Raw genomic sequence first — 24,146 nt, forward strand, 5'->3', positions numbered from 1 at the left:
AAAGAAGGAACACAGCCCAAATTCCACAAGATATACGGCTTGAACCCAACACAGATGGAGGCACTAGATAAGTACCTCGCAGAGAACCTCAAGAAAGGTTACATCAGACCATCAACATCACCAGCAGGATACCCAATCCTCTTCGTACCAAAGAAGAACGGAAAATTACGACTATGCGTGGACTACAGACAATTAAACGACATTACCATAAAGAATTGCTACCCACTCCCACTAATAGGAGAACTCCGAGACATGCTCTATTAAGCACAGTGGTTTACAACACTAGACCTTAAAGGAGCATACAACTTGATCCGCATGAAGGAAGGCGAAGAGTGGAAAACAGCGTTTCGCACCCGACGAGGACATTATGAGTACCTAGTAATGCCCTTCGGTCTTACCAACGCCCCAGCAACCTTCCAAACCATAATCAACCACGTTCTCAGGGAATGCCTAGACATTTTCGTCGTTGTCTACCTGGACGACATCCTTGTCTTTTCCAAGACGTTGGAAGAACACAAGCAACACGTTCACACAATTTTACAAAAGCTGCAAAACGCTAAGCTCTTAGTTGAGCCCGAGAAGTGTCTCTTTTACAGCAAGCAAGTCAATTTCCTAGGATACACTATCGCTCCTGGAGAAATTAGGATGGAGAAATCGAAAATCCAAGCGGTAAAGGAATGGCCTCAGCCACAGAACGTAAAAGACGTTCGGGCATTCCTCGGATTCGTGAACTTTTACAGAAGGTTCATCAAGGGATACGGCGCGATTGCCACCCCATTAACCAACATGACCAAAAAAGACCTAGAATTCCAGTGGACGGAACAGACACAACAGGCCTTTGAACAGCTACGAGACGCAGTAGCCAGAGAACCAATCCTCAAGATACCAGACCCAACGAAACCTTTCGAAGTCGAGACCGACGCATCGGACTATGCGATCGGAGGACAACTCAGTTAGCGAGACGAAGAAGGACGGTTGCATCCTTGCGCCTTCTTCTCACAAAAACTACATGGACCAGAATTCAACTACCAGATTCACGACAAAGAGCTTATGGCCATCATTCGAGCATTTGAAGAATGGAAACCACAGTTATCCGGAACTAAACACGAGGTGTTAGTTTACACGGACCACAAGAACCTGACCCACTTCACCACTAGTAAAATGTTAAACAAACGACAAATCAGATGGTCAGAATTCCTGTTAGAATTCCATTTTAGAATCATCTACCGAAAAGGAACAGAAAACGGCAGGGCCGACGCCCTCAGCCGAAGACCAGATCACGAGAACACCGTGCCAGAGGAAACACGGGTTATCCTCACCACAGACGGAAACGGAAATCTTCTACCAGCACACCGGAGCCTTATGACAACAAATACGGTAACCACACCAGAAGAGATACGGAAGATCCACGGAAACAAAGCCCACGGACACCAAGGAATTTCCAAGACATGGAAACGGTTAAAACAGCATTACAACTTCAAAGGAACACGATAAGAAGTACGAGAAGCCATCAAGGATTGCGAACTTTGTGCCAAGAGCAAGTCCGCAAGACATAGGCCTTACGGACTCCTACAACCCTTACCAGCCCCCAGCAAGGCATGGCAGACCATCACAATGGACTTCATCGTCAAGTTACCCCCTTCGGAAGAACCACTCACTAAGACCAAATACGACAGCATACTGGTTATAGTGGACAAGCTCACCAAATAACGTTGCGTACCCCCTGTTCGGCACCCCCCCTGTTCGGCACCCTGAAAATCTAACAACGAAATGCCTACTTTTATAAACTGATTTAAATATAAAATTATCAACGGACAAAAATACAATCGTTTTCACGCTTCTCCGGTTCATTAACCTCTTCTTCATCAGCTAAAGGTTCCAAATTTTCTATATCATTTTCCTGCAATCCAATAATGTTCTGTTTGTTAACCAAAAGCTCGTTTGGATCCGGAACCACCCTCCTCCTTTTAACCGGCCGTATTGCCTCCAGTTGTGCTTCCAATAAGCTGATTTTTTGCTGGGCGCTAGCCAAAAGGGTATCTTTGGCTTCGAAGCTTTTTTGGACTTTTGCAAATAAAAGACGTGAAGTAGCGTTGGTTTTGTTGGATTGGGAAAGTTTTTGCAGTTGAAGTCGGATATCTCGGGTCGTTTTAGGGGTTTTCCAAATAAGTAAAGACGGGTCGTTAATTTTTTGGGCTGGGCTTTCCGGTGTTTTATCCCTTTGCAAACCGTTGTTTTTATCTTTTATAACGTTGGCGTTGCTATTTTCTAACAAAAAAGGGCTTAAAAGTGGTTTAACCAAGTTTACCGGCCATAACCCCGTTGTACGCCAACCAGATTGAATGGTTTTTGCTATAAATGCTTTTAATCTGGCTTTTCGATAACAAAGTAGGAAATTTCGTTTTCCAATAACTGTTGAACAGCAAAATTGGCTAACAAATCCAAGTTGACGTCGATAAGCTTCTTTTAACGGCCCAAAAACCGATAGATCCAATGGTTGAAGAACGTGTGACGAATGAGGGGGTAAATATAGGAGTTGAATATTATTTTGCAAGCAAAGAAGCATAAATTCGTCCGTTATATGTGATCCATGGCCATCCAAAACTAATAACCGCTTTTCAGGGGTTAAAGGTTGGGTATACGGAATAAACACCTTTTTTAACCATTCGATAGCCGTTTGGTTATTTGTCCACCCGTTTTCGGTTGCATGAAATTGCCAATTATCGAAAGGGCTTAAATCCGTGGGAAACCATTGTTGTTGTACGTTTTTTCCCTTAAATATAACGAGGGGAGGGAGGGCAACGCCCGTAGCCGATATACATTCGATTATAGTCGTCCAACCACGCGTTCCGGGCTCTTTTCGTTGCAACGGCCGGATCCCGTTAAGCCCTAATACTAGGCCATTAGATCCTTTGCCTTCCATTATACCGGTTTCGTCCATATTCCAACGGTTTTCCGGTTTAATAGCGTTAATAACCGGGTTCGTAATATAAAGCCACCAAGATTTAATTACCTCCGTAGTAGCGCCATTAACCCGGGCGTTATCTATTCGACGGGGCCTTTGGGTTTTAAGGATTGGATAACGAGCCAAAAAACGAGTTATCCAACGTTTTCCAAGGCCTTTTGTCTCTCCGGCGGCTTGAAGAATTCGTTCGGCAAAAAAGCGTAATTCTTGATGCGTTGGCGGAAGCCCTAAAGCTGTTTGGGTAAGTACCCAATCAGCCAAATGCTTTTCCTGTTCCGTAGAAAGCCTTTGAAAAGGGCTTTGTGCTTTTTTATAAGGTTGAGAACCTTTAAGTCGACTTTGAAGTGTAGACCTAGGTATTCCCCATTTTCGGGAGGTTTTGCAATTGGATTGCCATTATTGACGTCGTTAATTGCAGATATAAGCTGTTTTTCAGTATATTGCTTCATTGGAAAATGGAGAATTAAAATCAGAAAAAAGTAAATCCAAAAGTGACAGATTCATCGAGATATTTATAATAGAAGTTGGAGGATAAAAATAAAAGTGTTGTTATTTTTGGGTGCCGAACAGGGGGGGTGCCGAACAGGGGGTACGCAACGTTACGCCTACTTCCTACCATACAAAGAAAGCAGCAACGCCGAAGAAATCGCCTACACATTCCTACGAGTGATTGTCAGCAATCACGGACTTCCAGAAAGCATTATCACAGACAGAGACCAGCTCTTCACATCAAGATTTTGGAAATCCCTGATGGAACAGCTAGGAACAGACCACAAACTATCCACAGCATTCCACCCACAGACGGACGGACAAACAGAGCGAGCCAACCAAACACTGGAACAATACCTAAGATGCTATGTGAACCACAAATAAGACAATTGGGTACGGTTGTTACCCACAGCACAGTTCGCTTACAACAGCTCAGAAAACGAAAGTACCAAGACAACCCCGTTCTACGCCAACTATGGATTCAACCCTACAGCGTACGGAGAACCAAGAACCACGACTACGGCACCGCGAGCCGATAAACAAGCGAGCGAGTTACGACAATTACACAAAGAACTCCAGCAGGAACTAGAGTTCGTACGAGAAAGAATGATGAAATACGCCAATCAGCATCGGATGAAGGGACCATCCTTCAAGGAGGGAGATAGCGTCTACCTCATTCGACGCAACATCAAAACACAACGACCTAACAGCAAGCTCGATTTTAAGAAGTTTGGACCTTTTAAAATCAGCAAGAAAATCAGCGACACCAACTACAGACTGTTATTACCAGACACCATGAAAATTCACCCCACATTTCACGTATCACTACTGGAACCAGCACCACACGGCACCAGCACACAAGAAACGATCGAGATCGACGCAGAACAAACCTACAACGTTGAACGAATACTCGACCACAGACGAAACCACGGCAAAACAGAGTACCTTGTTAAATGGGAAAACTATGGGCATGAAGAAAACACTTGGGAACCCCTTAACCACCTCCAGGATTGCCAGGAACCGCTCCGCCAATACTATCAGGAGTTGGATCTGCGAGCAAGTCAGCCAAGAAAAAGAGGACGACCTAAGAAAGCACCACCTACCATTCCCAGAAGTTAAGGGCCGACCAGGACTCGAAACCATACCACCAGACGAACCTACAAAGAAACGATCAGTATGCAACACAAAACAAAAACACCAGAAAAACGACGTACCAACGGAATGTTGCGCAAGAACATTCATCTCATCCAACAACGAAGGATTCAGAGGACCCATCGGGAAAGTCAAATCCCAGACAAAATTGGAATCCGGAAGCAGCGACTCCAAGGACACTTCAGGCAGGACCTCGGCTGATCGCCGACGCTCCTCCTGTGCCGCCTCCTCACGCTCCACCCGATCCAATTCCTCCAAGTCATCAATTCCGCGAGACACAGCTCGCATCATTTTCTCAAACCACAATTTCTTTTGTTTCCGCAAACGAAGCAGTTTCAGTTGCTTCTCCTGAATCCTCTGCTGCTCCGCCAAAATGTCCTCCTCCAGAGCCTCGACCTCCGCATCCAGCTTCGAATGCTGCCGACCGATGTTGCGCAATTGGGCGTTGGACACCCCCAATACGTCGCAACCAGACCGATTGACACGAAGGCATTCAATGCAACGAGAAGAGTCTTGCGGCGAGACAGCGCAACGCACCATGCCGCGCGACTCACAATAAGAACAAGAAGGCATGTCCACGGAACAAGGAAGGAGAGACGCAAAAAGAGCGTGGCGACGTTCCGTCGACGAGCGACCAGATTTTGATTTAGCGACGCGACTAGACATGGCGCAAGAGAGTTAGCCAGGAAGGAAGGAAAACCAGAACAGGGATCAAGGGAGTACGGACTACTTAAAGGCCAAAGGGACTTGGCCAAAGGAGAGGAGACCTGATGTTACGACCAGACAGTTGGGCCGGTACCAGAGAGGCCAGGTGGGGTCACACCCCTCCTGACGACACTCGCCCAAAAGAGATACCGACCGGCAGAACAACGATTACCTAAGGACAAGGCCACGAGATCTCACGTGACCTCACGTGACGGCCAAGTAAATGGATCTCTATGATCTGTAGAATCTCAGTTGAGAATCACAGATCAAACAGATCAAGAGGGATCACATTCGGAACATAGTCTATATAAGGCACGCTCATTACCATGTAGATAGATTCGATTCTAGGATTGCTTAGCAGCAATCAAACTCTAGTTAACCTCAATACTTACTTGAGAACGATCATAACTTCACCCCCAGTCATTGAGAACCCCAGTTACCCAGCCAGACGCTCAGTTGCTTCAACCCACTGTACTTTACCCTAAGAACAGGTTACCCGATACCTTGATCGTAACAATTGGGGGGGCGACAAAATCGGCACGGTCCATCAAAAAAAGTACCCAAACTACCCTGCCCGTCCAATGTTTGTTTTGCAAACTTGGGGACATAAAAGATCAGACTCCCCCGTCAGGCAGAGTAGTACAAAGAGCAAGGCGGCTGGACTCCAAATTTAAGCTTTTCAAATGTCGAATCAGGACCATCTCCGATGGCTGACAGTATGACTTTTTGCAATGGTCACCTCAAGTAACTGACTCGGGAAGCCGGTGAGAGACGGAATACGAAGCGTATAGGGCCGCTGGGTTTACTACGGGTTTGTTGTTGTCTTTTTTGAGGGGCTGTACCTGGTTCAAACCCTTGGGATCAGTCCAGCTCCTCTTTGTAATCTTTCTTTTTTTTTTTTTTTTTGAAACTTTTGGAAAGTTGACTAACACCATATTTTTGACGATCCAAAGGGGAGGGAATAAAGAGAAAGAAAAAAAAAAGAACAAAAGCCCAACCTCGCTAATAATTTGATGGGAGGACAATGTTAAGAGCCCTGCGTCAAGCAGCACAGGCGACGCACCCGACAGCACATGTCAAGCTTGCAAAGGCAGAGAGCGCGTCCCGCCCCAGCCACTTTCGCGCCGCATCAGCAGCATCAGCAGCAGCAGCAGCAGCAGAATCAGGCCCCCGCACGAAAACCAGACGACCGGTGAGGACGGCGACATGCCGGGCTTCCTCGTTCCTCCGTGGTATCACGACGATGGACCCAGCGACGCGTCGGTGCGGCTCGCGCTGTTGACGATTGGCTTCTTCACGGCGGTGACGTGCTTCACGCTCGTCAAGCTCATATACCAGACGTATTGGTTCTGGGTCCGGTCGCTCAAGCCAAACGAGTACCTCTACATGGTGTGGGGGGTTTGGATCGTCGCCATCGCCACCGTCGTCGTCATGTGGCTATATCTTTCCGGCAAGATCGAGACGAGCTTTTGGTTGTTCTTTGGTCTAGTTACTTGAGAAAAAGCTCCCTTCCGACTCGTGTGTGCGTGTGGGTGTTGGCGGGGGGTGGGGGGTGAATGATGTGGTTGGATTCCGAGACATGACATTGTGTCGTCCAATTTTGCTAACAAAATGCTTGGGGGAGACGTCGCGCAAAAAGTGTCTGCACTTACTCTTCTGGTTTGTGGCCCGTTTGTATATTTGGTCTTTATTCCGATCGTTCTTTTGGCTGCTGATCACAACGGCAACTAATTTAACTTTAAAACTGACACTGGCTGCAAAAAAAAAACACTACAGGTCCAACTAACGGTCAACGTCTTGATACACATACTCAAGTTCCTCATCTCGTGCCCCCGGCGAGCGGCGCGGATCAAGTGGACGGTGGTGGGGACGCAGATGCTCATGCTCATATCCGTATACATCGTCTGGATCCCGGCGCAGCTGCAGGTCAACAACACGTTCCTGGCGCTGGACGGGGTCTGGATCAAGATCATCTCGGTCGAGTGCCTGTTCGTCAACGGGATGCTGGGCGGCTACCTCGCCCTGCTGGCCAAGAGGAGACGCGACACGGCCAAGGGCCTCAACTACTGGGCCGACTGCTTTTGGAAAATCCTCGCGCTGGTCTCCATAATGACCCTGACGGATGTAGGTTAAAATTTCCGCAGGCGCTAAGAACCCCTGGACCCCTGGACCCTTGGGAGTTTGAACCTGCCTAGTCATGGAGATGCATCGTTTTCTGACTTGTTCGTCGCGGTATGATTTTTGTGACGTCGCCTCGCAGGTAATAAACATCTTCGCCTTTGCATTCCCGGACCGATACTTGTAAGCTTCTGGGCCGCGCAAAGTGAAAATAAGAAAAAAAAAAAAAAACACGCCACGGTATGCGCGAGGTTGAGTTACGTGACTAACTTTGGAACAACCTTTTTTTTTCATTTTTTTTTTCAACCGCAGCTACATATTATTCCAACCCACAATGTACATGGTCAAAGTCTTCACCATGATGACCATCTCCGAGGTTCTGTGCAAGATCCTCTACCCGAGCGACAGCAGCGAGGCGGCGTACGGCATCTGCGAGGACCTCGACATGAACGTGACGTGGGACGACCCGGAGCCCGGCAGCATCTTTGGCTCGGAACTCTTGTCCACGTCCAACGGCCTGTCCCTAGCCGGCGGCGGCGGCAGCAGCAGCAGCGGCGGCGGCGGCGGCGGCAACGGCTCGGGAGGGGGAGGACAGCATCAGCATCAGCAACAACAACAACAACCGCTGCCGGCCAACTGGACGCCCGACATGAACTGGTGGCCGTGGACGACGTTCCGCACCACCGTCACCAGCGACCACACCCACGCCGAGAACCAGCCGTGGACCGGCATACAAAAGACGGTCGAGACCGACGTGCGGCACGAGTGGGTCGTGCTGCACCACCGCGAGAGGGAGGGGTCGTCGTCGCTGAGCATCAGGCCAAAGACCACCGCGTCCGGCCATTCGACGAGGAGTAGTCCTGGCGGGCGGAGGCCGGGTGGCTCATGACCATCTGGATCAGGGAGGGGAAGGGGAGGAATCCTGTTTTGATGTCTTTTTTTTTTCTTTTTTCTTTTCTTGGCTTCTCAAAGCGGGTGGGCTAAACAAAAAAAAAAGTAAAATCTCTTCCGAGGCAACAGCAGGTGTTTATTGGACTTTTTTTTTTACTATTCTTTTTTATTATTCTTTTTCAGCGGTATCTATACCTCTGTCGGTTCTGGAAGTGCTCCATCATAGCACGGAGTAGGTTAATCATCACCCGCAAGGCGGTGAAAAAATATCAACACCGGCATAACATCACGACACGACCCGAGAAAGGGACATGGATTCTCATAGGTGCGAGGGGGGGTGCTTGGAATATGCAGACCTCGCGGTTCCGGGATAGCAAGAGCGCATGCGAGTCTAGGTTTCTCGGCAGGCGGAAAGTTCATGACATGATCCAAGTTTTGCATACCACAGACCTAGGCTATGAGTCAAGAGACTTGAGAGTAAACACAAGTCACGGAAAAGGGTAGCAGCAGGGAGGATCACGGGGGGGAATGCATTGCATCGAAAAGAGTATATTACTTCTCATTATACATGCCATTATCCTCATCTCACACAATCATGCAGCGGCCTTCATTAGCATAATACGCTTTGACCTCCGGGGCTCAACTCCATTCATGTCGTCACTGGTCCTTTTTCTTTTTCTTTTTCTCCCGGAGTCCAACGGCCTGCCTGCCGTTTCACAGTTTTCGACGAGGGTCTCCAACTTGCGGACGAGATCCTCGGATGATATGCGCTTGTCGGCTGCCACGACGAGCATTTCATCTTTGATTATTGTTAGTAGGCCTTTAAAGTATGGTTTGCATAGCTCGTGATTTTTCAGGTCGGATATCGTCTATTTTAATGGGGACCGTGGGGGGTTAGGTAGTCGGAAGATGTTAGTTCTACAAGACAACAAAGGGAAAGGAGCAGGAATCTTAAAAAGTCCACTCACGCACACTATGCACAGATTCCTTGACATCAGCGCCCACGACATGGCCATTTTCATTTTGCCTCAACAGCTTGTAGTAGCTGTCGTTTTTGACCATCTTGTCGTGCACCGCGCACATGGCGTCCGTCTCATCCAGCCGCGCTCCCCGAAAGCCAACCCACGCTGCCTTACCGCCCATGTACCAGACCACGAGCTCCAGCAGGACGGCGCCGAGCGACCACACGTCGACGCTCGGCGAGATGGGCTTGCCAGTTTCGTATTCGGGCGCTCGGTGCGAGGGCGTATTAATCGCCTGGTTGGCCGGGGTCTCCATGGTGTGCTCCGAATGAAACTCTGCGGCGCCAAAGTCGGCAAGCTTGAGCGTGCCCATGCCGGCGTCGTCGTCACGGTCGCCTCGTTGCGCCCCGCAGTACCAGAGTATGTTTGACGGCTTGATGTCGCCGTGCCGGCCGAACGGCTTGCTGGCTTGGCGTCCGTCGCGACCCACCGCACTGCAGTGGTGGAGCAGTTCCAGGGCGCGGGCGAGCCCGAGCGCCTGCCTGGCCACCCACAGCGTCAGGGCCGCGCCCCTGCTCGGCTTTCCGTCGACTGGGTGCTTGGCGACCATGAAATCTTCCAGGTTGGAGTCGGCCCAGGGGAAGATCAAGTAGTAGGTGGGCAGGTCTTCGTTGGAGTTGTGACGCTCCATTGTCCCCAGGAGGCGGACGATGTTTGCTTGGGGATACGCCATGAGGCGCTCGAGAGTCGTCCTTTCCCGGTCGAACATCTCTCGGGTCGTGTTTTGCTTTAGTATCTTCAAGGCGAAGAAGCCCTTGCCGCCCTTTGACGTCTGAGTACCAAGCGGCGGGAGGGGGGGACGAGGCTCCGAGTTAGTCAAGTCCTAATCTCGACGACAGGCATGCTTGGCCAGGGGAAAAAGAAAAAAAGAAAAAAAGAAAAACAGACAGACAGACCGGAAAATCCTCCCTGTTGTACTGCTGAGAATGTATCTTGATCTTGCAAACCTCGCTGAAGCCCCCTGTTCGTGTGCCCGACGACGCTCCCGAATGGTCCGCAGCCCCATTGCCGGACCGCCACGAGTCTGCAAAACATTGCACGTCTTTTCCCACCATGCTCTTGTGGTGGACAAACGGCAGCGTTGTGCTCCAGTCCAGTTCCAGGTGCTGTATTACTATTGGCAGCGTGCCGGCGGGACCCAGCCGAAACGTGGGCACGTCAATGGTCTTCTGGCTATTCACAAACCCCTCCTGGACGTGTGGCGCGAGGCCGGCAAGACTTGTGCACGCGTCCGGTTCCTTTTGCAGTGGCACTCTTCTACATAGCGATAGTTTCCCGGCCCTATGGTTACCCGAGGTGTGTACGAGCGGGAGGTGGCCGTCGGTGACGCCCTCGTCTATGACGGCGCCGATCACTTTCGCCTGGTTGATCAGGGTGAGGATGGCAAAGAGCCGCCGGGCGGAGGCGCTCTGCGGTTTTCTTGGGGTCCCACAAACCGCGTCGAGTATTTCTTTCAGAGTTGTAGTTGTAGTCTCCGTGCCAGGTTTCAGCAGCTCCGCCCTCACCGCGTTCCTCGTGACCAGCTTTTGTAGCCTCTTGGATGGGACGAACCAACTTCCCGGCTGCTCGGTCCATTTAGAGGCGACCCTCTCCTTCCTCAGGATTTTCCCAAGGTCCGGCATCGGAGTCGCACCGGGACCTTTTTTTTTCCCGCGACTTTTGGCGACCCAGGTGAGCTGGTACAAGAGTCAGTCCATGGTCCAAGGGTCGTGATGAAATATGACTTTGTTTCCGATTGACCACTTGATCTTGCTTTTAATCTGCCACCTGATTTGTGCCTGCCTTGCCACGAACCCGACGCCGGGCAACAGGTGCAGGTACCTTAGCCTACTCACCTTGGGTTTCCTGGCTGGTCTCGCAGGCTCACACTGCCTGTGATTAGAGAGCTCTGACGCTGTGGGGGGATAGCGGATGGATCACGAGGCCTCGAACTATTCCGCGTCCCCGTGTCTCGATGGAGATCTGGGTCCAGTCCAGTCCAGTCCAGGGATCCCGCTTAAATATTTCTTCAGGAAGAAAGACAGTCTTTTGTGCACGAGGCTGTGCTTATCACCTGTGCCTGCAGTCCCCAGCCAGAATCTGCCCCCGGATTTCCTGCATGCTCTACGGCTGAAGGAACACGCACTCGCAGGTACGCCAATTCCCAACACCCATGGCTCTTTGCGCTGCTCTGGCAGGGCGAAGCAGCTGTACATGGACTCCTGAAAGGTCGCCTCTTCTGACGGAGGCGTTGTGGAGAAGATGGCCACAATGACAAAGACTGTGTTATAAGCCAGGTTATATTTATCAGGTGGTGTCCGTGTGGCATGCGTGGGCTTTGCGCCTTGGTCAGGGGGGGTTGTTTGATGATTCTGATCCGGCATCGTGTCCGTATTCCTCCATGGTTACTTGTTTACATGATAAAGGCTCCGTTTTCATTGTAGTCTGCCCTCACAGCAGTCATGTGCTCCGAGTGGTGATATGCTCACCACGTGCCGGAGATGCGGTTTGTCCAGCTGATTGGATCTGGAAATTGGACAGAGCAGCCACGCTGAAATCCTCAGCTCCTCTCCCTTGTCTTCCTTCAGCTTTGGTGGAGGGGGGGATACGGCAGTTCACAAGGCGATGTGTCTCAAAAAATTAAAAAAAAAATGCTGTAAAAGGTGCTGTAAAGGGTGCAGCAATAAAAAAAAACTGCACCTTTTGCTGCACTTTTTGTTTCACCCATTATTTAATCGGTATTATAATTATTGGGTGCAAAGAAGCTTCTGGTTTATATGAAGAAATTTATGGCTAGTATTACTGGAACGGACCTATATTAGCGGGTATGGTAACGGTAAATTATGCGTTTTAATTGGTTCATTTGGGTTAGTCCCACTGATCAACACCCCTTGCCGTCAACCTAACAATAAAAATCCTCAAAACGACCTAGGTAGTTATGAGACATATGGCGTTATGCACTGCCGTAGGCGGGCTATTAGTACTAGACTAGAACTAGAACTAGTGCTTTTGCCATCGATATTGTTCTGAAAGCAACATTGCTCTCATTTGAACACGGTGTTAATGCTGAGCACGAGCCAACGTGATTTCCACAATCATATCCAAAGATGCTGTCCGTTTCTTTGATGAAGCCCCCAAGTGGCTGAGGGCTGCGACGCCTGAGCAAAATTGCGATGTTATGCGTGTAGGTAGATCTCACCAGCCAAAGCCCCCTCGTGTTTTCTGGTGCGCTCTGTCAGCTACCCATTTTTCTCACGTCCATTTGTATCCAGCCACCCCCTAGCTACTTAGTACAAATCAGGGTACTTGACAGCGTTTCCGTCCTGATGGACCCTCATCCGAATTTGCATCAACTGAAAGCGCCGACTTTGATATAAAAAAAAAATATATACACAAGCACCCAAACAACCCAAAACATGCACAAGAGAGCACCTCTGTCAACTCCTCCCACTTCACCAGACGGCTCTCCCCAAAGGAAATCCTCTGCTGTGGGCGCAGCGGGGACAGAGAGTCATTGCCCAAGACCAAGGAGAACCGATACCAAGATTCTCCCAGCAAAGTTCATCTCCGATACTGGAGCGCTGATACGTGCGTTGGCGGAGGAGCTGGGAGGTACGACTTGTTTTCACATTGAAGTGTGTAGCAACGCCTACAACATCAGGAGCACGACGGGTGAAGATATAGACATGGTACACTCTTCTATTCATTCTCTCTTCTCCCCCCCTCCTCCCTTTCATATATTGGCTAGCTGTTGCTAACATGGTCTCTGTTTGGCAGCGCGCTGTTGCAAAGTATTACCACAGGTTCATGTCCGAAGGCAAGTCTTCGCCAAGGAGCGTGTCGTCGTCAACGAGCGTGCCGTAGCGGCCAGGCGGTCACGTAGACGGGGAAAAGTGTAAACGCCGCAAGTCCTCAGGTGGCCTATGCGAACCTGCCAAGGGGGCAGGAGTCAAAGGCAGGAGTAGATGATGCATGGCGTGTTTTTGGTTTGCGACGATGGTTCTGCGTTTTGCCACCTTGGACTTGAGGGGCTTCATCTGGACTCTGTCTGGTGCAAATCTTGAAGATTTCACAGTTGGGCTGCATGTTTCAATCTGTAGAGCATATGATTATGAGATCAACAGAGCGGCAACGAGATGCCGTATGGAGAGGATCCAGCCCTGGGCTATGGTTTTGGGTTCAGCTTAGTAAGGGATGAAAAATCCGCAGTCTATACCGTACGTAAAGACGCCAAGGTCACCAGGTTGCCAACCCCCGCATTTTCGACAAGCCACTTTTGCTTCCCTACGTCGGGCTGTCTTCTTTATTATGCTCGCAGATACTAATTAATTGTACTGTTACCAGCTTTCAAGGATGTTGCGTCATTTTAGGGCTTATCTGTTGTTGCTGTCCAATCAGTCGCGCAACCCAAGGTTCCTTTTTTTCTTTTTTTTTTTTTTTTTTTTGGAGCTGAGGAGTTGGAGGGTATAAAACAAGGGGGCCCGACCCCCAACTGCTCTCCAAACCTCAGCTGCCTTAAGCACCTTCGAAATGAAACCTTTCTGCCGCCAGAACAATTGTAGCACATGTATCTGGCTGTAAAAATATCCTCTCCGGCGCTAGCTGTGCTGGTCGAGGCTGTGCGGGGCTGGGAAGAGCCCGTGTATGCTGAATAGCGTCGCGCAAGACGTCAAGAGACAAGATAACCGCTGGGGCTGGGTAATATCATGCTGGCGAAGCAAGGGGGGGAAAGTCAGAAGAAGAAAAAAGAAAAAGAAAGTGTGTGTGTCTGTGGGGGGGGGGGGGGGGGGGGGTGTTTGTGTACTGGCAAGGCTGGCTGGCAAAGTAGCCCCATGCGCCTGAATCTCTTCAACCCAATCAAATGGGGACGGGACAAAATTAACACACACACACACGCACACACACCACCCAAATCGATAAAATACCAAACCTGGACTGAAGAATTCGCTGCCTCTTTTGCTGCGGCATATTCTCGGCGTCAGAGCGAATTCGATACAAGTATAGATACAGGCTATACAGCTGTAACGTCCAACATTGGAGACTTTCAATATGGGTACCATTTCTTCGGCTGATTGGACACTGGACACTTGTTGAGAATGACTATTTCTTTTTTTCTGTCTTTTTTCTGCTTTTTTGTCGACGACATTTGGTCATCTTGCGGTGAGTCCCTCCCCCCACATTGCCAATGTGTACGAGCCCGGCAAAGATGTGCTGTGAATGGTCATCAGACTGGCGCCGGGCGGATCATCCAGCGTTCTATAGCGCCATGGCATCATCTCTTCTCTGGACGGATAATGGTTGGTCTTCCCACCCATGCAGGCAGGCTGCGGCCAAGCTTATCATGTCAAGTTTTTCCAATCGGAGGGGAGGCTTTCTTATATTCCCCAAGAAACAAGTGGGTGTGCGCCCCCTTGGAACCTAGCTGCTCGGGATCGATCATTGGCCGATTGCCCGGTTATAAAGGGCAGGTGATACGTAGTCCACACCGGTGGCCTTCATACCGGTAGAGGTACCCAAGGTGAATTGGGTGGCTAACTATTGATCAGCAGTACAGTTCAGTTCTGGTCTAGACTAGTTGTCGAGCTTAGGTATGTCAGCGTTGATGCTTCCGGGATGAACAAGGTCGAGGGACAAAAAGAGACCTTTTTCGCAATGGTTTAGATATTATAGATACGTACTATCTATTCAGCCAGCTGTCTGTTTTTTCAGTAATAGTTACGGACCGTGCAACTGTTAAACTGCAGTGTGCAGTGAATTAACAATGTTTCTTGAGGGTCAATCTTGGTGGAAGAGTCTCCCTTTTCAACAATTTGGGAGGCATTACAGTATCGAGGCTAGTGTTACGATCAAGGTATCGGGTAACCTGTTCTTATGGTAAAGTACAGTGGGTTGAAGCAACTGAGCGTCTGACTGGGTAACTGGGGTTCTCAATAACTGGGGGTGAAATTATAATCGTTCTCAAATAAATATTGAGGTTAACTAAAATTTAATTGCTGCTAAACAATCCTAAAATCGAATTTATTTATATAATAATAAACGTGCCTTATATAAATTATATTTCGAATATAATTTCCTTAATTTTACTGGATTAGTGAGATTATTTCCCTTAATTTGTTATAATCCCAAAAAATTATTAAAATTACTTTTTTAACAATTATGTAAAATTACGTAATTCCTTTTTATATAATCCTTATTTTGCCGGTCGGTAATTTTTCTGGGCGGATATCGTTAAAAAGGGTGTAACCCTACCTGGCCTTCCTGGTACTGGCCCAATTATTTGGTCGTAATATTAGGTTTCCTTTTTTTGGCCAAATCCCTTTGGCTTTTAAATAATCCGTATTCCCTTAATTCTTATTTTGGTTTTTTTTCCCTTTTGGTTAATTTTCCTGCGCCATATTTAATTGCGTAACCAAACCTAAATTTGGTCGTTCGTCGACAAAACGCCGATCCGCCCTCCTTTTTTCTTTCCTGGCGTTAACGGTGGAAATGCCTTTTTATTCCTCGTATAAATTTCGTGGGGTGGCCAAATATTCGGGTTTTCCCCAGGATTTTTTTCGTTATATGGAATATTTGCATTTTAATTGTCCTAATTATAATATATTGGGTTTTTTTTTCCGTAAAAATCCGGAATATTGGCTTTTAATATATTTGGATGGAATCCGAAATAAAGGCCGTTAAAAAAACGCGTTATTAAATTAATACGAAAATTAAACGCCTTCGAAAACAAAAGCGGATATAATTTAAAAAAATAATGCGAATTATATTTCGCGGAATTAATAATTTGGAGGAATTGGATCGGGTGGAATATAAGGAGGCGGAATAGGAAAAACGTCGTCGGTTAGCCGAAATTTTACTTAAAATATTCTTAAAATCGCTTTTTCCGGATTCCAATTTTGTTTGGGATTCGACCTTCCCAATAGGTCCTTTAAATTCTTTTTTATTGGATAAAATAAATACCTTTGCGCAATATTTGGTTAATAAATTATTTTGTTCATATATTCCGATTTGGTATATATTAATTGTTCCTCCACAGGTTCGTTTAATGGTATAATTTCGAATCCCGCTCGGTTTTTAATTTCTGGGAATAATAGGTGGTATTTTCTTAGGTCGTCCTTTTTTTTGGTTAATTTGCTCGCAAATCCAATTTCTAATAATATTGGCGGAATGGTTCCTGGAAATCCTAAAAATGGTTAAAAGGTTTCCAAATATTTTTTTTGTCACGGCCAGGGTAAGCATAGCACGGAAGCTAGTCTATTGGCGCCTATCGACGAAGATTCTACTCTGAGGAGAGGAAAGGAAACAAACAAAGTTCTGAGCTTGACGCGACGTCGATAAAGGTATCACCCTGGTGGGTCGTTGGTCCAGGGTCAGGGTTAGGGTCTGGTGATCTCATGGTCCAAATGTCACATTTTTTATATTTATAATTTTCCCATTTAATAAAATATTTTGTTTTGTTATAATTTCGTTTATAATCGAATATTCGTTTAACGTTATAAGTTTGTTTTGCATCGATTTCGATCGTTTTTTATATATTAATACCGTATAATACCGGTTCCAGTAATAATACGTAAAATATAAGGTAAATTTTTATAATATTTGGTAATAATAATTTATAATTGGTATCGCTAATTTTTTTACTAATTTTAAAAGGTCCAAACTTTTTAAAATTAAATTTGCTATTGGGTCGTTATATTTTAATATTGCGTCGAATAAAATAATGTTACGATCAAGGTATCGGGGTAACCTGTTCTTAGGGTAAAGTACAGTGGGTTGAAGCAACTGAGCGTCTGACTGGGTAACTGGGGTTCTCAATGACTGGGGGTGAAGTTATGATCGTTCTCAAGTAAGTATTGAGGTTAACTAGAGTTTGATTGCTGCTAAGCAATCCTAGAATCGAATCTATCTACACGGTAATGAGCGTGCTTTATATAGTTCGTTGTCCCTGGTAGTGATATGTTTGCTATGTCGGATATGTTAGTGAGCGGTCATATCACTCCTATCACTTGCTATGGGTGCTATGTGATTCTTGGCACCTATCAGTCATAGCACCCTCCTTGGTCACGTGCGGTCACGTGTTCCTTTCCTTATGTAATCCTGTTTCTGCCGGTCGGTACCATCCCTGGTCGATTGTCGTCAGGAGGGGTGTGACCCCACCTGGCCTCCTTGGTGCTGGCCCAACTTGTCTGGTCGTAACATCAGGTCTCCCCTCCTTTGGCCAAGTCCCTTTGGCCTTTAAGTAGTCCGTACTCCCCTAATCCTTGTCTCTGGTTTCGTTCCTTCTTTGCTAACTTCTTTGCGCCATGTCTAGCCGAGTTAACAAATCTCGCGGTCGTTTTTCCACCGCTCGTCGCAACGACTTGCTTTCTGTGCTTCTTTCTTCGGCGGTTGAGATGCCTTCTTGTTCTGCTTGCGAGTCGCAAGGGATTGCAAAATGCGCTGTGTCGCCTCGTGATTCCTCTCGTTGTGTCGAGTGCGTCCGCCTCGGTCGCTCGCGATGTGATGTGATGGGTGTCTCGCGGGAGCAGTTACACAGGATCGCGGCTCAACATTCGAAGCTCGAGTCTGAGTTGGAGGCGGCGGAGGAGAAAGTCCTTCGCCTGCGCAGACAAAAGAAAATGTGGTTTGAAAAGATGACGAGGGCGGTCCGTCGTGGTATTGACAATCTGGAGGAATTGGATCGGGTGGAGCGTGAAGAGGCAGAGCAGGAGGAGCGGCGGCGATCAGCCGAGGTTCTTCCTGAAGTGTCCCTGGAGTTGCTTCTTCCGGATTCCAATTTTGTCTGGGATTCGACTTTCCCGATGGGTCCTCTGAATCCTTCGTTGTTGGATGAGATAAATGTTCTTGCGCAACATTCCGTTGGTAAGTCGTTTTGCTGGTGCTTTCTGATTCGTGGTATGTACTAATTGTTTCTTTTTAGGCTCGTCTGGTGGCATGGTTTCGAGTCCTGGTCGGTCCTTAACTTCTGGGAATGGTAGGTGGTGCTTTCTTAGGTCGTCCTCTCTTTCTTGGCTGACTTGCTCGCAGATCCAACTCCCGATAGTACTGGCGGAGTGATTCCTGGCAATTCTGGAGGTGGTTGAGGGGTTCCCAAGTGTTTTCTTCGTGTCCATAGTTTTCCCATTTAACAAGGTACTCTGTTTTGCCGTGGTTTCGTCTGTGGTCGAGTATTCGTTTAACGTCGTAGGTTTGTTCTGCGTCGATCTCGATCGTTTCTTGTGTGCTGGTGCCGTGTGGTGCCGGCTCCAGTAGTGATACGTGAAATGTGGGGTAAATTTTCATGGTGTCTGGTAATGACAGTCTGTAGTTGGTGTCGCTGATTTTCTTGCTGATTTTAAAAGGTCCAAGCTTTTTAAAATCGAGCTTGCTGTTAGGTCGTTGTGTTTTGATGTTGCGTCGAATGAGATAGACGCTATCTCCCTCCTTAAAGGATGGTCCCTTCATCCGATGCTGGTTGGCGTATTTTATCATTCTCTCTCGTACGAACTCTAGTTCCTGCTGGAGTTCTTTGTGTAGCTGTCGTAGCTCGCTCGCTTGTTTGTCGGCTCGCGGTGCCGTAGTTGTAGTTCTTGGTTCTCCGTACGCTGTAGGGTTAAATCCATAGTTGGCGTAGAACGGGGTTGTCTTGGTACTTTCGTTCTCTGAGCTGTTATAGGCGAATTGTGCTGTGGGTAACAACCGTACCCAATTGTCTTATTTGTGGTTCACATAACATCTTAGATATTGTTCCAGTGTTTGGTTGGCTCGTTCTGTTTGTCCGTCCGTCTGTGGGTGGAATGCTGTGGATAGCTTGTGGTCTGTTCCTAGCTGTTCCATCAGGGATTTCCAAAATCTTGATGTGAAGAGCTTGTCTCTGTCTGTGATAATGCTTTCTGGAAGTCCGTGATTGCTGACAATCACTCGTAGGAATGTGTAGGCGATTTCTTCGGCGTTGCTGCTTTCTTTGTATGGTAGGAAGTAGGCGTATTTGGTGAGCTTGTCCACTATAACCAGTATGCTGTCGTACTTGGTCTTAGTGAGTGGTTCTTCCGAAGGAGGTAACTTGACGATGAAGTCCATTGTGATGGTCTGCCATGCCTTGCTGGGGGCTGGTAAGGGTTGTAGGAGTCCGTAAGGCCTATGTCTTGCGGACTTGCTTTTGGCACAAAGTTCGCAATCCTTGATAGCTTCTCGTACTTCTTGTCGCGTTCCTCGGAAGTTATAGTGTTGCTTTAGCCGTTTCCATGTCTTGGAAATTCCTTGGTGTCCGTGGGCTTTGTTTCCGTGGATTTTCCGTATTTCTTCTGGTGTGGTTACCGTATTTGTTATTATAAGGCTCCGGTGTGCTGGTAAAAGGTTTCCGTTTCCGTCTGTGGTGAGGATAACCCGTGTTTCCTCTGGCACTATGTTCTCGTGATCTGGTCTTCGGCTGAGGGCGTCGGCCCTGCCGTTTTCTGTTCCTTTTCGGTAGATAATCCTAAAATGGAATTCTGACAGGAATTCTAACCATCTAATTTGTCGTTTGTTCAACACTTTGCTAGTGGTGAAGTGGGTCAGGTTCTTGTGGTCCGTGTAAACTAACACCTCGTGTTTAGTTCCGGATAACTGTGGTTTCCATTCTTCAAATGCTCGAATGATGGCCATAAGCTCTTTGTCGTGAATCTGGTAGTTGAGTTCTGGTCCATGTAGTTTTTGTGAGAAGAAGGCGCAAGGATGCAACCGTCCTTCTTCGTCTCGCTGACTGAGTTGTCCTCCGATCGCATAGTCCAATGCGTCGGTCTCGACTTCGAAAGGTTTCGTTGGGTCTGGTATCTTGAGGATTGGTTCTCTGGCTACTGCGTCTCGTAGCTGTTCAAAGGCCTGTTGTATCTGTTCCGTCCACTGGAATTCTAGGTCCTTCTTGGTCATGTTGGTCAATGGGGTGGCGATCGCGCCGTATCCCTTGATGAACCTTCTGTAAAAGTTCACGAATCCGAGGAATGCCCGAACGTCTTTTACGTTCTGTGGTTGAGGCCATTCCTTTACTGCTTGGATTTTCGATTCCTCCATCCTAATTTCTCCAGGAGCGATAGTGTATCCTAGGAAATTGACTTGCTTGCTGTGAAAAAGACACTTCTCGGGCTCAACTAAGAGCTTAGCGTCTTGCAGCTTCTGTAAGACTGTGTGAACGTGTTGCTTGTGTTCTTCCAACGTCTTGGAAAAGACAAGGATGTCGTCCAGGTAGACAACGACGAAAATGTCTAGGCATTCCCTGAGAACGTGGTTGATCATGGTTTGGAAGGTTGCTGGGGCGTTGGTAAGACCGAAGGGCATTACTAGGTACTTATAATGTCCTCGTCTGGTGCGAAACGCGGTTTTCCATTCTTCGCCTTCCTTCACACGGATCAAATTGTATGCTCCTTTGAGGTCTAGTGTCGTAAACCATTGTGCTTGGTAGAGCATGTCTCGGAGTTCTCCTATTAGTGGGAGTGGGTAGCAATTCTTTATAGTAATGTCGTTTAATTGTCTGTAGTCCACGCATAGTTGTAATTTTCCGTTCTTCTTTGGTACGAAGAGGATTGGGTATCCTGCTGGTAATGTTAATGGTCTGATGTAACCTTTCTTGAGGTTCTCTGCGAGGTACTCATCTAGTACCTCCATCTGTGTTGGGTTCAAGCCGTATATCTTGTGGAATTTGGGCTGTGTCCCTTCTTTTAATGGTATCTCGTGGTCGAACGGACTATGCTCGGGTAATCCTGTTTCGAGTTCGGGGCTGAATAGTCGTCCATACATCCGGTATTCGGCCGGGATATTGTCGATTAATGTGGTAAGGTTCGATCGTTCTTCGCTCATGGATAGTCGCGATCCTTCCAATGTTGGCTCCAGGCGTGGCTCGCTTTTCTTCAATAGTGCCATAATCTTCTGTTGGTTTCGTTCCTGTGCCCTACGCTCGTTGCGTGAAGTCCTTTTCTTGGGTTTTCCTTCAGAGGCTAACGGCTCTTCCCATTGGACTTGGCCGGTTGTCCAATTTATCCGGGGGTTGCTCCTTCTGAGCCAGGGGATTCCTAATATCACGTCTTTGTCCCCTATCTCCGTGATGTCTAAGGTGATTTGTTTCTTTCGTCCATAGCTCTCCATCCAGAGGTGTACGGTCTCTGTTTCGATGGTGCCGTTCCCGTATGAAACTGCCTCTCCTTCCACGGTCTGCAACTGGTATGGTTCCTTCTTTTGCTGCCAAGGTATCCGTCGTTTCGCTACGACCCTTGGTGAGATGTAGTTGCCTTGTGCTCCACTGTCGAGGAGTGCTCGTATGGGTCTGCCATCGAGTCGTATGTCGAGAAATATGTGTTCGTGTGTTGCTATTATATCCTGTGTAGCGTTCAGGGTTCTTTGTTCCGTTCCTGTTGTCGCCGTTCGGTGCCCTGTGCCGTCTGGCTGTCTTAGTTTTTTGACTTGCTGGACTCGCGTCGTGGGTCCTTGTTTTTCTTGTCCCTGGGTGTGCGGCTACTTCTTGTTTCGACTAGGTCAAGTGGGTGTTTCGCTGGCACGGGTGTCTTGCGTGCGTTCGTGGTTATCTCGTTATCTCGTACGTTGGGGTTCCACACAATTCTGGTCATTGGTGCAGGTCCTGGTTGCCGTGATTTCTGTTCGTGCCAGGCCTGGGCTTTGGCTAGCATATGTACTCTGCATACGCTTCGGGTGCATTCGTACCATGGGAACTGTTTCTGGTTGCAACACGCCATGGGGTAGTTGTCGTTAGGTGTGAAAATTGCGGCTGGCTCAATGTTAAGTCTTATCTTAATTTCCCAATTTGGTAGGTCGGTTGTGGTGTATACCTCGTGAATGCCTGTTGTTTTGCGTCGTCGTGGGAAAAAGTTGTGGACTATCTTCCTGCTTAAGTGGAGTCCACAGTTATCTCGGAAGCATTCTGCCCAAAAGATTTCTGCGTGTTGAGGGTGTTTGGTGTCCAAGGTCGGGTGGTCTCCAAAAGTTGCATTGACTGGTCCTGTAGAATGTCGGATCTGTGCCTGAAGTGGCAATCCGGGAAACTGTACTAATTGGTCGTTTCGGTATAAGTCGATATGCTTCTTTTCGTATATATAGGGGTTGTTTTCCCTTGCTGCGTTGTACTGGCTCGAGGGCATGGTCTCTTCCTCGCTGGACTCTTCCTCTGGATCCTTGTTTGATTCTTGTGTTGGGGACTGATTGGTTGTCCTGATGTGGTGGGTTTGTCCCAAAGGTTCCTCATCTGATTCTCCGGAGGCGTCCGAGTCCGTGAGCTCGGGTAGTTGGGTCTCCCGTCGGTGTAAGTTCACTGGTTGCCTTGTCCCCATGGGTACTCGGTTTCCTACTGCTAGGGTTCGAGTGCCTCGGGGCTTTTGTGGGTACCATCCTGCGTCGATCTTGGAGCTATTGTGGGTCATACAATTATCATCGTAGCAGGTGGTCCAGCTCATCGTGCTGTGTTGGTCAGGCCGTAGTTGCTGGTGATTGGTGGCATTAAGTCCTCGTGGTTTTTCGGTCTTGCCCCTAAAATCAGGGATATTTTCCTGGTTTCTCGGGCAGTTTCTGGCGATGTGCCCTGTTTTGTCGCACTTAACGCACTTGCCATTCTTGGGGTCTTTACGGGGCTTCTTGTGTTGTGTGGCACTGAGGTCCATGGGTCCACTGTGGGTACCATAAGCTGTACTGTAGGTCTGGGGTGCCATGTGACGGGGCTGCTGCCATCCACCATTGTTTCTGTGGTATGTGGGTTGGGGTGTTGGTACTTGCGTCCCGTGTTGGTTTGTCGAGTTGAGGTGACGAACACTCGCTGTCCGCCTTGTTTTTCCTGTCGGCGTTCGTAAATCCGGTTGTCAAGTTTGATGGCAAGTTCGACGTACTCGAGGAAATCCTCGGGTCGGTCGAGTTTGGATATTTCGTCTTTTACTTCTAACTTCAGTCCTTGGTAGAACTGGAGGATCTTGGTTTCTTCGGTCATGTCCAGCCTTGTTGCTAGCCTTCTGAACTCGGCTGCATAAGCGGAGGCTGACTTGGTTTGTCGTAGGTTGGCCAAGTCTCGTTCGGTCTGTCGTTTCTCATCGGGTTCCTGGAACAAGGAACGGAGGGTGCGTTCATACCCTGCGAAGGTTGAGAAAATGTCGGTGACTTCTTGGCGTCGTTCTTCAGGGGGTACATCAAGCCATTCCTGCAACAGAGGCTCGAACCAAGACAAGGCTCGTCCTCGGAGGAAAGTGGCCGCGTGTACCACCTTTTCTGTTTCACTGCGGAAGGTTTCCAGATGGAATGCTTGGTAGGTGCGTACCTGTACAAGGTACCCTTTAAGTTGTCCAGGTGTGCCATCGAATGTGGCTGGGGGGTTAAGCTTGAGTCTCTCGCGCCCATCAAGAGGGGTTGAGGTAACGTTAGCACTGGCTCGGAGAGCCTGTAGTTCCTCTTGGAGTTGGGTTGCGCGGAGCGTCTGTTCGTGGAGCTCCTGGTTGGTCTGAGCAACCTGCCTACGGAGCTGGTCTTCCTCGTCCTCACTATCGCTATCATCCTTGGGCCGAACAGGGGCCTTCTGGGCCGCCTTGCTGCTCGTAGCCGGGGTGCTGGGGGTGTTGTTCTTGGACGTCTGGGAAGACATGTTGTCGGATACTGCTCGGTATGCTTCAAGGCAAAGTACTGAACAGGAGCAATCAAAATGTTACGATCAAGGTATCGGGGTAACCTGTTCTTAGGGTAAAGTACAGTGGGTTAAAGCAACTGAGCGTCTGACTGGGTAACTGGGGTTCTCAATGACTGGGGGTGAAGTTATGATCGTTCTCAAGTAAGTATTGAGGTTAACTAGAGTTTGATTGCTGCTAAGCAATCCTAGAATCGAATCTATC

The 24,146-nt window shown here is 48.2% G+C and overlaps 6 protein-coding genes across 7 annotated transcripts; 4 read left to right on the forward strand and 2 right to left on the reverse strand.

The window, feature by feature from the left end:
* Window positions 1-4,019: 4,019 nt before the first annotated feature.
* Window positions 4,020-5,451, reverse strand: MGG_15627 (uncharacterized protein). The gene is made up of 4 exons (XM_003713987.1): window positions 5,334-5,451; window positions 4,669-5,264; window positions 4,558-4,611; window positions 4,020-4,504 (listed from the first exon to the last, which is right to left on the reverse strand). Exons 2-4 carry the CDS (start codon window positions 5,177-5,179, stop codon window positions 4,449-4,451), a joined length of 621 nt encoding a protein of 206 aa, XP_003714035.1. The 5' UTR covers window positions 5,180-5,264; window positions 5,334-5,451; the 3' UTR covers window positions 4,020-4,448.
* A 1,066-nt stretch (window positions 5,452-6,517) lies between these two features.
* On the forward strand, window positions 6,518-7,444 carry MGG_08998 (uncharacterized protein; the record flags this gene model as incomplete). Its single annotated transcript, XM_003713988.1, has 2 exons — window positions 6,518-6,799; window positions 7,088-7,444. The coding sequence occupies 2 exons, from the start codon at window positions 6,518-6,520 to the stop codon at window positions 7,442-7,444; spliced, it is 639 nt and encodes a 212-aa protein (XP_003714036.1).
* A 319-nt stretch (window positions 7,445-7,763) lies between these two features.
* MGG_08999 (uncharacterized protein) lies at window positions 7,764-8,318 on the forward strand (the record flags this gene model as incomplete). The annotated part of the gene is made up of 1 exon (XM_003713989.1): window positions 7,764-8,318. One exon carries the CDS (start codon window positions 7,764-7,766, stop codon window positions 8,316-8,318), a length of 555 nt encoding a protein of 184 aa, XP_003714037.1.
* A 595-nt stretch (window positions 8,319-8,913) lies between these two features.
* MGG_09000 (CMGC/CDK protein kinase) lies at window positions 8,914-11,705 on the reverse strand (the record flags this gene model as incomplete). The annotated part of the gene is made up of 5 exons (XM_003713990.1): window positions 8,914-9,119; window positions 9,289-10,165; window positions 10,239-11,018; window positions 11,178-11,236; window positions 11,468-11,705. 5 exons carry the CDS (start codon window positions 11,703-11,705, stop codon window positions 8,914-8,916), a joined length of 2,160 nt encoding a protein of 719 aa, XP_003714038.1.
* A 1,032-nt stretch (window positions 11,706-12,737) lies between these two features.
* Window positions 12,738-13,185, forward strand: MGG_09001 (uncharacterized protein; the record flags this gene model as incomplete). Its single annotated transcript, XM_003713991.1, has 2 exons — window positions 12,738-13,010; window positions 13,099-13,185. The coding sequence occupies 2 exons, from the start codon at window positions 12,738-12,740 to the stop codon at window positions 13,183-13,185; spliced, it is 360 nt and encodes a 119-aa protein (XP_003714039.1).
* Window positions 13,186-17,711: 4,526 nt separating this feature from the next.
* Window positions 17,712-18,603, forward strand: MGG_15628 (the record flags this gene model as incomplete). 2 transcript variants are annotated; one of them, XM_003713993.1, is made up of 3 exons in its annotated part: window positions 17,712-18,180; window positions 18,239-18,292; window positions 18,346-18,603. In XM_003713993.1, 3 exons carry the CDS (start codon window positions 17,712-17,714, stop codon window positions 18,399-18,401), a joined length of 579 nt encoding a protein of 192 aa, XP_003714041.1. In that variant the 3' UTR covers window positions 18,402-18,603. The 2 variants fall into 2 exon arrangements, with proteins under 2 accessions (XP_003714041.1, XP_003714040.1); XM_003713992.1 differs by having other exon boundaries at window positions 18,362-18,603.
* Between the last annotated feature and the right edge of the window lie 5,543 nt (window positions 18,604-24,146).

This window comes from Pyricularia oryzae, chromosome 2 (assembly GCF_000002495.2).
Source record: "Pyricularia oryzae 70-15 chromosome 2, whole genome shotgun sequence".
Lineage (NCBI taxonomy): Eukaryota > Fungi > Ascomycota > Sordariomycetes > Magnaporthales > Pyriculariaceae > Pyricularia > Pyricularia oryzae.